Below are 12581 nucleotides of genomic sequence, written 5' to 3' on the forward strand. Positions count from 1 at the left end.
AATGCAGTTAAAGTTACATAGAAAACCACAGAATGTTAATACTAGGTGAAGATTTGAAAGCAATCTAACCCAGTCCTTTATGTTACAGATAAGGTTCCAGGTGAAAAATAACTTGCCCAAGGTCATACACAGCAGGAGAGACAGAGCATCCCCACCTAGCATTATTTCTGCCATATCCCACCACCTCCTCCTCTTCTCCCTGCCATCCCAATTTCACTGTGACAGCTTCCTGCTCAAAATAGACTATTATTGAAGTAGTGAATGTTGATACCGGTGGCTTATATTTCTAAGTCTGGGTCCTGTCACTTTGATGAATCTACGTTTACCAAGGCAACCACAGTGGCAGCTGGCTAAGGACTTTGGAGTAGAAGTGACGAGTGTGACTTAAATTTTCTGAATCGGTAGCCAGGTGATTCTGACTGAATGTCATGGATAGTCTGCTCTAGAAAGAACAAGACATGAAAGTACAATTTTTATATCGCCGTACCTTCTTATCAGTGAGAGGGAAAGCGACCCCAACAATTTTAAGGTCTAGGAGAAAAGAATAAAATTCCAGGCAGAGCTCTTTAGCTGTGTGCTCAATTCTCCTCCTGATGTTCCTGAGATACCAGTGCTTCGGGAATGAAGGCCCCTGAAGGCTCGCAACAAGGCAGTAGTTGAATTGCAAATAGAAGTTATGAAAATATTCTCCTTGACCTTCTGTTCAAACCTGTGAAGCCTGAGACCTGACCCACATAGTACATCTTGACTGTCTTGGAATAAAATGAAAAATTCATAGAAATGAGAGAATGTTATCATTCCCTCAATCTTCTGATTTAAAACCTTCTCTATTTGATAGCCTACTTTCAAATCAAGTTAGTGGTTCAGCATTCAGCACATAGAAGTCAGGAGAGCGGGATGCATCACTTTCTGGGCTTCTTGATAAATGATTGAGCACTTGATAGATTCAGATTAAAGGACTGCCTCAGAAAAGGGCAGTGTGCTCCATCAAAATGGGTGTATTTGCATTGTGGGTAATTGTAGGTTCTCACGTGACTTTTTCAGCATGAAGCTTACAAAGTATTTTTACATCCATTATCTCATCAAATCTGCACCACCATTCTGTGATGAAGGCATTGTAATATTCATTGTAAGAGTGAGGAAACGAAGGTTCTGGGGTCCTAAGTGACTCGCCCATGGTCAGAAGGCCAACAAATACTAGAATGAACTAAAAACTTAGTGCTAGTCATCTTTCTCAAGTCCAAGGTCTTTCTGCCTTCCACAGTAGTATATCAGCTAAGTGCAGGATAGTGAAACTCTGCACAGTAGAGGCCCCATTTGTTTGTGGAACTTGGATTGACTACAGTAATCTAAGCCTTGATTCCCTCCACAAAACAGATTGGATTAATTTTTAAGTATAGCACGGGACCAGTAGACCCTAAATACCTAATTTGTGTAATAAATAGGCATACAGAATGTAAATGTGATTTATTAGCCTCAAGAAAAGTTTACAAACCTAGAAATATCTGGCATTCAAATTAGAGTTTGCAGCAACTCCTCCTCCCACGATATAGGCAGAAATCAAGGAAAAATTGGAATAAAGGAAATTTGCTTGAATTAGGTTGGTGTAGGATAACTTGAAATAGTTTTTACAACCTATGAAAACTAGATGATATATGTTCTGTCCAGAATATTCTCCATTCTCCTTAAGCTTCTACCCTATTACATTAGCAAGTAACTTTTCTTCCAGTATGAAGACTGGTATGAGAGTTTGAAATGCTGAAAGCTTTTCTGGGGTGACCCACTGTTCCTTTGAACAAAGCAAGCACACTAGTTTTTCTAGATACCCAGAAACATGTTTAATCTGTTTAGTAATGCAGGAGAACAGGCCTCTGTAAATATGAGAGTGCCCTGACATGTCAGTCACCCCAAACCAAGGCACGCCCTGAAACTGTGTGTAGGTAATCTCTGGCATCTCTTCCTGGATCCCTGTTTCCCATCCTGTAATATTGCTTTTACCAGGCACTAATATGATCTGTACCATATAATCTCCACAGAATATTCTTCATTGTAATTCTCTCTCTGTCACCCAGGCTGGAGTGCAGTAGCACGATCTCGGTTCACTGCAACCTCCACTTCATGGGTTCAAGCAATTTTCCTGCCTCAGCCTCCCAAGTAGCTGGGACTACAGGTGCCTGCCACCATGCCAAGCTAATTTTTGTATTTTTAGTAGAGACAGGGTTTCACTATATTGGCCAGGCTGGTCTTGAAGCCCCGACCTTGTGATCAGCCTGCCTCATCCTCCCAAAGTGCTGGGATTATAGGTGTGAGCCACCTTGCCCAGCCTCTTCATTGTAACTTTTTAAATTCATCTAAGCTATATATTTGTCAATAACTAGAAAGGTGCTACTTATTTTCTGGGGTATTAGCATCTAGTGGAATCCTTGTGGATCTACCCACATAGGGTACTAAGGCACCATGACACAATTGGGGAAATGGAGAATTAGCTATTTGGTGATTAAAGGTCCCTTCCCCAAATCTCTCAAATTTCTGTGAATTTTTCTTACCTCCAATTTCAGACTGTCTAGCACTTTTTAGAACTTCCTTCTAAAAAAAACAAAAACTCTACTAATTTAAAATATAGAAGAGTCATTTGTGTGAGCCTAACTTAGTTAACTCTTTCTGATATGATTCCCTTTGTCTCTGGATATTTCTAAAGCCAATCAAATTTTAACAATAAAGCAACTTTCAGGTTTATTGTTTTTTGCAGAATTTGTGCAATTGATCCTTTCTTTTTAGAACTGATTTGATTTTTTTCAGCACCAAATACTGCTAAAAAAAATTAAGTGTGAAATGTGCATTTCTCATTAATTTATATTATAAAATTACAGATGAGGAAGTCATAGGCAGTAGCTATCATTTTCTTCTCTACACCCCCGCTCCTTTGACTCAGGCTATTAAACTCCTCTTAACTTTATTCCTTCTTTCTGTGACCCAGAGCCCATGCTGGAACATTCAACCACCTTACACCAGTCCCCTCACCACTACCCATTCTGTTTCTACCTCATCTGCTCTGATGTTTCTTAAACTCATGTAAATCCAGCAATTTGCTTTATCTCCTCTTACACTCAGGCTGGCAGGCACTGCTGGAGCAAATCAGATATTGAAGTTTCATAAAATTTTGGCATCTCCAGTTTCAGGAAAGCGCCCACTGCCCCCCTGAAATCCAAGCTAACTGGCTAGCACTCTCTCCCATTGCCCATAGTATCTGTCCAAAATATTCTCCATTCTCCTGAAGTCCTCTAACCTAATACATCAACAGATAACCTTTCCTCCACTATGAGCTACGAATATTTTCAACAACTCATCCCATGTGCATAAATGTAACTGTATATGTTACCACCTCTTCGTACTTTCTACCTCAAAGGGAAATATCTCTTTATTTAAGCTTTAAATTTAGGCTCTGTCTCATCCCCATCCTTCCACCCATGCAGTCAATACATACTTAGCAATTATTTATTATACATAACTATGCTGGAAGTTTGTGGCACTGTAATAAGCAAGGCAGATTTGTCCTGGCCTCAGAAAATTTTAGATGCCGAAGATAAGGAAATAAAATTGATAAAATTCTATGACAGAAACACAGGTGACCACAATAGGGGAATAATAAAAGAATGGCTTAATTTTGAAAGGGTAGTCAGAGAAGCCATCTCTGCGAAGGGAATATTTAAACTAGGACCTCGATGAACAGAAGCAGCCAGCCATGAAGACATGGGAATGGTAGCAAAAATACTAGATGTTAAGCAATAACAAAAGCTGGAGCATTCTTCAAGGAACTGAAAGAAGGCCAAGGTTGAGTATGGAATGGCAGGTAGTTGGAAAGGTGAGCAGGGGTCCTATAAACTAAAGAATTTGGATTTTTTTCCTTTTCACTTTGTCCCATAGAAATTGACTGAAGCATTTTAAACAGGAAGAGTGGTGGTGATGTGGCAAACATGGAGTCTCCCATTAGGAGACTCCAGCAATAATCCTGGAGCAAGAGGGTGGATGCTCAAGAGCTAGGGGAAGCAACTGTGGAGGTATAAAGATGTTAGAGTTGAGATGTCTGTTGGCAATACACAGGATAGAAGTTGATGGATTGGTTGTATTTATGGTCAGGAAGAGGGTGAAGTCTAGAAGAGCATCCGTATTTCTGCAGCAAGGTGGGTGGTGATGCCATTATTATTGGAAACGCACAGGAGCTGCCTGGGTTGAGTGGGGTGAAGTCAAGGTTTCTGTTTCAGACACATTAGGAATAAGATGCCTGTGAGACATGCAGAGGAGATGTTCAGAAGTTGTTTGGATATGATGTAAGTCCAGAATTCAGATGAGAAATCTGACCTGGATAGAAACCAGGAAGATATTATCACACTTAAAACTGTGGGCATGGATGGGGTCGTACAATCATACCATACATAGAAGAAAACAAAGCCCGAGACCCAGCTTTGAGAATTTTGTGTTTCTTAAGAGGAGAGGAAAGAAGAGACAAAAACTGAAGGTGAATAGCCAGTGAGTGATGGGTGAAAACTAGGAGAGTGTAGTGTCTCATGGGACAAAAATTTTAAAAATGGAGAGTGGCTGAAGGAAGCTAGACTTGTCAATTGTGTCAACTGCCACCGTAAGGTAGCTTAGCATAAGGAGACCTTGCTTCATCGATAATCCTATCAATCACTGATTTTTTTTTTCAACTCTCCACTCCATCTGTACCTCCTCTGATGCTCATAAATATGATTGTCTCCATTTCTACTCAGGAGAGGAAGAGAGAACACAGATAACAAATTTTCCTTGTACCCCACCTATCTACTCTTGTATTTCTTTCTTTTCTAGGTTTTCTCCCAAAATTGTCTGCAGGATACTATCCTTTTCTTTTTTCTTATTTACTTTTCACTCCTTTTTAAAAATAATTTCAACATTTTAGATTTGGAGGTACATGTGCAGGTTTGTTACATGCGTATATTGCATGCTGCTGAGGTTTAGGATACAAATGATCCTGTCACCCAGGTACTGAGCATAGCACCCGACAGTTAATTTTTCAACACTTCCCCCACTTCCTTACCTTCTCTAGTAGTCCCCAATGTCTACTGTTGCCATCTTTATGTCCAGGATTACCCAGTGCTTAGTTCCCACTTATGAGTGAGAACATGTGGTCCTGTGTTAATTTGCTAAGGATAATGTCCTCCAGCTGCATTCATGTTGCTGCTAAGGACGTGTTTTGTTTGTTTGTTTTTGGTTTTGTTTGGCTATTATACGTTTATTAGGAAGATAACATAATTTCATCTTACCTTGTCAGGTAATTTTATATCTAACACAAAGATGGCGTATAAACAATAACAAACAGCTGGAGAGGAAAAAATTGGTTATGTCACCACATTGTGTAACATCCTAATGGCAAAGTCAGTCTCCAAAACAGATTGCAGACTCCACTTGAAAAGCTTCTGTTTTGCCCTGATTGACTGATTTTCTTTGTTTGTTTCATTTTGTTCAGACTTGATAAAGGCGTCATCAATTAACCCTCCACCCCCACCCAAACTCTGTCCTTCTAAATCACACAGATTTGCCCAGCATAGACAGTGGATGGGCACCTTGTTCTCAGAAATCAGGTAGATTTTTTTGAGCTGGCTTCTTTGAAGCCAAAGTATTCATTCTCCTTGAGGTTGACTGAATTATGCTCTTCTAATTCCTCCATATCTGCCCTCTGAGTTTGTCTGTTGAGCTTTAATTAAGACATTTTGGAAAGTTTTATACTCCTCTTTCTTTTTTTATATATATACATATTTTATTGACATGATTTTATTCATTTTTTTTTCTTTTGGCTTCATAGGATTCCATGGTATATATGTATCACAATTTCTTTATCCAATTCACCATTCAGGGACACATAGGTTGATTACATGTCTTTGCTATTTTGAATAGTCCTGAATCATTTTGATAGAGTGATTTATTTTCATTTGGATATATACTGAGTAATTAGAGTGCTTGCTCAAATGGTAGTTCTGTGTTAAGTTCTTTGAGATATCTCCAAACTGCTTTCTACAGTGGCTAAACTAATTGGTAGGAACTACATTCCTACCAACAGTATGGAAATGTATAAGCATTCTCTTGTCTCCACAGCCTTGCCAGCATCTGTTGATTTTTGACTTTTTAATAATTGCCATGCCAACCGGTATGAAATGGTGTCTCATTACCTTTTACTTCGTAGTTCATTGTACTCTAGTCCCTCCCATTCCCTCATTGGGAAACTTCGGTCTCATCACTCTGGTCTTTAATGTTTGCCACAAGAGATTCTGAAAATTAAAGTCTTATTTTGGAGATGTTTCCTGTTTTGCCTTATGAAAAACATTTCAGAGTTTAAAGTTTGTCCAGTTCCAAAACTGTCCTTTAATTGTTGGAATTGTTGGTAATTATGCAACCAAATAAACTGATTTTTATGCGCTTCTTGGAAATCCCTCAATGTATATTCTTTCTTCTTTTTTCTAATAATCTTTCTTTTCTAAAATTGAGCTTCAATATTATAGTTCATAATTTGGTATCACCAATTAACACTTTCATGGACTTCAATGTGCAAATTCCTAAAACTTCAAAGAAGCTTCAAATATAGGGGAAAAAACAATATGACTAACAATTCCATAAATTCAAAATAAGACTACCTTTTGTTGAGGGGTAGGGAAGCCATTTTAAATTTTTTTCACAAAAACAACATATTTCTTGCTTTAACTCATTAAGCTCTTGTGGCAGGCAAAAAGACATGGTCCTCCAAAACTATATTTACTTCCTAACTCTCAGAACCTGTGACTATTACCTAACCTGACAAAAGAGTGAATATTACCTTCTGAGGAAAAGATGTGATGAAGGATCTTGAGAGGAGATATTTACCCTGAATTACCCAGATAGGCCCCAAATGCCCTAAATCACATGTATCTGTATAAAACAAAGTCAGGCAGAGTTTTCACCCAGAGAGACACAGAGGAGAAAGTGATGTTAACATAGAGAGAGAGAGAGATTCAAGGGTTGCAACAAGCAAGGATTGCCAGCAGAAGCTGTAAGGGGCAAGGAACAGAATCTCTGCTGGAGCCTCTGGAGGGAGGGAGCCCCTGTTGACATCTTGGTTTTAGAATTCTGGCCCCCAGAAATGTGACAGAATATGTTACCAAGTTTGTGGTGATTTGTCATGGCAGTCAGAAGAAATTAATATAGATTTTGGTATCAGGAAGTGAGGTGCTGCTATAACAAATACCTAAAAATACGGAAGTATCATCAAAGGAATAGCCAAGTGATATGGTATGGATGTTTGTCCCCTTCAAATCTCATGTTGAAATGTGACCTCCAATGTTGGAGGTGAGACTTGGTGGGAGATATTGGATCACGGAGGCAGTTCCTTAATGAACGAATTAGTGTCATCCCCTTGGTGATGAGTGAGGTCTCCCTCAGTAAGTTTGCGTAAGTGACATGAAGGCAGAGAGAGAGATTCGAGTGGCTCAACAAGCAAGGATTGCCAGCAGAAGCTGGAAGAGGCAAGGAACAGAATCTCCACTGGAGCCTCTGGAGGGAGGGATGCCCTGCTGACATCTTGGTGTTTGAATTCTGTTCTAAAACCAAGTATTTGATTCACCTAAAATTTGTTGTTTAAAGAGGTCTGGGACCTCACCTTATTGTCTCTCTTGCGTGCTCTGTCACGTGACATGCCTGATCCCACTGTGTCTTCTGCCATGGGTAAAAGCTCCCTGAGGCCTCTCAGGAGCTGAGCAGATACCAGTGCCATGCTTCCTGTGCAGCCTGAAGAACCGGGAGCCAATTAAATCTCTTTTCTTTATAAATTAGCCAGTCTCAAGAATTTTTTTTTTCTTTCTTTCTTTCTTTCTTTCTTTCTTTCTTTCTTTCTTTCTTTCTTTCTCTCTCTCTCTCTCTCTTTCTTTATTTCGTTTTTGAGATGGAGTCTCACTCTGTTATCCAGGCTGGAATGCAGTGGGGCAATCTCAGCTCACTACAACCTCCACCTCCAAGTTTAAGTGATTCTACCTGCTTCAGCCTCCCAAGTACCTGGGATTATAGGTGCCTGCCACCACACCCAGCTAATTTTTGTATTTTTAGTAGAAATAGAGTTTCATCATGTTGATCAGGCAGGTCTTGAACTCCTGACCTCAGGTGATCCACCCACTTTGTCCTCCCAAAGTGCTGGGATTACAGGCACACGGCCAGATGGATTTCTTCGTAGCAACACAAAAATGGCCTAATACACCAAGGAATTAGCTACTGGGTAGAGGCTGGACAAATTCTGAGAAGCATCATAGAAAAAGCTTAGAATGTCCTGAAGATGCTATTGGTAGAAATATGGATATCAAGGATGCTGTCGGTGAGGGATCAGAAGGAAGTGAGGGCACAGTGGAGAAAGCTTGTATCAATCCTCTTTGAAAATACATACGCTGTTTTGAGCAGATGTTGGCAAAAACATGAGCATTGTAAGTACTTCCGGTGTAGGTTCAGAAGGAAATACAAAGCGCATGACTGAGAAATGGAGGAAAGATGACCCATGTTACATAGTGGCAGCAAGCTTGGCTTAATTGTATCCTAGAGTCAGGTGAAAATTAGCAGGCCTTGCCAATGATGAACTCGAATGTTTAGCTGAGGAGAGTACCAAGCAAAATGTTGAGGGTGCGGCCTGGTATCTTCTTTCTGTTTAGAGTAAAAATGTGAGAGAAAAGAGATAAATTGAGGAAGAAACTGTTAAGCAGAATTTTCAGGAATTTGTTATGGCAGCCAAAGGAAACTGATAAAGCTCTTAAGTGAAGACAGGAACATCTTATCATATTATTCAGAAATGCCAATGCATGGGTCCTTTGTGTAGACTAATATAAGTTTACACAGTCTGCTGTTTAAGTTAGCATTAGATACCTAATCACTACATCAAGATACCTAATCAAAATATGCTATTTTAATTCTATGTCACTTGAACATTTAGGACATGCTCCTATCAGCCCTCAATTTATTTTTTTAATATTAGCCTCAAATAATAAGAATAAATTAACTTAGAGCTCAAGTTCTTAAATTCACCAATGATTTATGAGTCATTCTTTCGTTCGTTGGTTGGTTTCTTTGTGTTTTGTTTTATTTGTTTGTTTTTTTAAGAAATGGATTCTCAGGCCCTCTGCAAACCTTGTAAATTGATTTTCTGGGGCTGAGTATTGGATATTTATGTTTTTCTAAGGTTCTGTCAATTATTATGATAACAATTTAGGAAGCCATTGAAATTAGGAAGCATAACTGGATTTGCCTACCATTTCTTCAGTACTTGCTATGTGTCAGATATATATTAGATGAGTTTTATACAATATTTAAATGTAATCTTACAGGTAGATGTTTAATTTCTGTTTTGTAGTTGGCAAATTGACGATCAAAGTAGTAAAACTGTTCCAACTAAATAATTAGAAAAACTTATATTTGAGCACATATATATCTAATTCCAAAACCCATTCTCCTACAGAAAAACCAGCAGTGAAGTGAAAACAATGTTTGTTCACATTTCCTTATATATCCTGTCTAGGTGGATGATGTGGGTAAGTCATTTAACTTCCCAAGATTAGTTTGCTCTATTTGAAGAAGTGTATAATAATACGTATCTCAAGCAGTTGGTATGAAGACTGAATTCAATCATGTACAGAATAGCACTTTGGCAACACTAGAGTGCCATGCAAATGCGATTTGCTTTACTATGGTTTTTGCTCTTACCTATTTTTTATTTATGGAATAAGTAAAATGTAACCATGTTATTTGGCAGAAGTGCCAACTCTCACAAAGTGCCACATCTACTGCCAGCTGCTTCTATTCTTGTGAATCTAAGGCTTCCTTAATGGTTACTTTTGGAGCCAGACTAGATCAGGGTTCAAGTCCCAGCTCTGCCATTTATTAACAGTAGAATTATGGATGAGTCTTACTATGATTTTGATTAGTCACCAATAGAAAGGGAAAGAGATGCTGGTAATTTGAGGTCTACATTGAAATAATATAGAATGCTTATAATATTTATGATCATCATCAATGATCACATTACTGACAGTGGCTGTGTTAGAGAGTTGGCAAATATGCTTTGTGAGGTACCACTGGGCACTCCCTATGAAGAGTGTCACAGGCAGGAGGTGAAAGAATGCCAGCAGTGAGGCAGTGTATTCCACAGGGCATGGGAAAAACCCAGGCCAGTTGCAACCCACCTGAATACCAACTCCCACTGTATCTTGGATTGCATTCCTATGCCAGCTAAATGTTTATTCAACTGTGGCTATTCTGTAGTAGTCTTAGCAAGGGAACCCCAGACAGGGAGACTGAAAAGAGTTTAATTATTTGGCACATATATATTATGCCATAAATACATTCACAAGCAGAATGGGAGAAAGAATAGATCCTGTGGCACTTTGGCAGATGGCCAGTTGTAAGGGCAATCATAAACTACTTGGAAACATGAAATAAGTCAGAATGCTCTCTTCTAGTATTCTAGTAATAATATAATCTAGTAATAATAACAATAACTACGATTTCATAAATTCCTGTGCCAGGAACCCTGCAAGGCTTGGTATGTACAGTATTACTAGGCTACAAAACTCTATTAAATAAAAACCATTTATTACCTCATTCTGTAGATGAGGAAGCTGAGGCACAGAGAAGTTAAAGCAGGCATTAATGGTTAGACCCTGAGAAATATTGGCCATGAGATTCAAAATAGAGCCTAACCACCTACAAAGCCCATGTCCTTTCCACTGAAGTGTGATGCCTCCATGGGACATTCTCATGTCTTGCATCAGTAGTCCTTTTACAACAACCACTGTTACGAGTTATTCTTTTGCTTTTTTATTTTGTATGTACCCTTCCCTGAGAAAAGGCACATGATAAATAATAAAATCATCTTTGGTACATATAAATAGATGATAGACCAGAGAAATCGGTGACAGATTGAGTGTGTGTATATGCACACTATCACACTCTATGACTTTTTAAAACCATCTTGTGGATCTCCTTAGCAGATCTCTTGTGCTCTGCTTATGTTCTGGCCCAGGTGTACAGAGCAGCTAGTTCACAATAACCTCCCAACCACCAGTGTCATCATGTGCTTTGTAGATGAAGTGTGGTCCACTCTCTTGAGATCTGTTCACAGCGTCCTCAATCGCTCTCCTCCACACCTCATCAAGGAGATTCTGCTGGTAGATGACTTCAGCACCAAAGGTAAGAAAACCACTCAGGCTGTCTCTTGAAATGTCAAAGTTTGGCAGAAGCAAAGTTTGGTAGCAATTTGGATGGCAAAAGTATAGGATAATTTGATGAAGCATAAACATTGTACAAATGCACTATTTTATGTGGTGCTTATAGACATAAGTCTAAGCACTTATGATTATTAAAAGTCATCTGGAGCTCTGTTCAGTTAGTTGTCTCGTTGTAACTCTCCTACCATGTTGGAATGATTTTCTAACTACAGCTCCTTGGAGATGAGCGCTTTGAAGTATCGGAGTTTAGATGTTCTCTACAATTGCACAAATCCCCTTTAATCGAATCACAATTAAAGGGAAGCCTTGCCTACCAGTAATAACTAGAGTTAGAGTTAGACTCTATGGAAGGCAAAGAAATGGAGGTCTTATGGCATCTTCCTTGAGAGCAAGGTATAAGATATGTCAGTTAAGTGTTAAGAAGACAAACTGCCAATAGGACAAGAGAGACGAGGTGATTCCAACAAAGTTCAATAGCAGAATCCACCATCTTTTATGTTTGTTTTTGTTTATTACAGTGAAGAATCTCACTCTTTGGGTTGTCAAATAATTTGTATATGTAGGTGGTCTGACAGCCACATTACAAATTCCCAAAACTGAACCCATTTTTCAGAAAAGTTTAGAAAATAGTAAAGACTTGGCAATGCTAATAGAACAGCTTAGCCTTGAAACATGGGAAGTTTCTTTAGCTTCAGAGTTTCTACCATAATCACACTGGGCTCAAGAAGCTGTGGGATGACAGAAAAAAACTGGCTGAAACGTGAGTGAACTTGAAAGCTAAACAGGAATAGTACCCACTTAGTAAGTAGGTAAGAGTCCCTTTAGGAGGGGCAGGCCCAGATTCTGTGGGACCTGAAGCTTATTCAGTTTTCAGGGTCCTGTCTAAGAAAAACTTTATTACAAAATTTTCTGGAAGCCATTTCTACCTAAGATAGCTGTTATTACCTTAATTACACACAGAAGTGACTGAAGGTCACACAAACATAGCTCATAAAACCCACAGAAAAGTGTTTCTTTAGCTGGATCCCTCCATGTCCAGCTTATAAGAGAGAAAAGGTAGGATGGAAGGTGATGTCAGAGCAGAAAATGAAAGGGTCAGCCTGGTACAGTGGCTCATGGCTGTAATCCCAGTGCTTTGCGAGGACAAGGCATGCGGATCACCTGAGGTCAGGAGTTCAAGACCAGCCTGACCAACATGGAGAAACTCCACCTCTACTAAAAATACAAAATTAGCCAGGCGTGGTGGCACATGCCTGTAATCCCAACTACTCAGGAGGCTGAGGCAGAAGACTTGCTTGAACTGGGGAGATGGAGGTT

The 12581-nt window shown here is 39.3% G+C and overlaps 1 protein-coding gene across 1 annotated transcript in view; it reads left to right on the top strand.

Moving 5' to 3' along the window:
* Nucleotides 1–12581, top strand: part of GALNT5 (polypeptide N-acetylgalactosaminyltransferase 5) — a 49396-nt gene that overhangs the window by 9886 nt on the left and 26929 nt on the right. The window contains exon 2 of the mRNA XM_017547204.2: nt 11060–11226. Coding sequence (XP_017402693.1) covers nt 11060–11226 — 167 coding nt within the window. The remainder of the gene's footprint in view (nt 1–11059; nt 11227–12581) is intronic.

Source organism: Cebus imitator, unplaced genomic scaffold, assembly GCF_001604975.1.
Source record: "Cebus imitator isolate Cc_AM_T3 unplaced genomic scaffold, Cebus_imitator-1.0 Scaffold10, whole genome shotgun sequence".
Lineage (NCBI taxonomy): Eukaryota > Metazoa > Chordata > Mammalia > Primates > Cebidae > Cebus > Cebus imitator.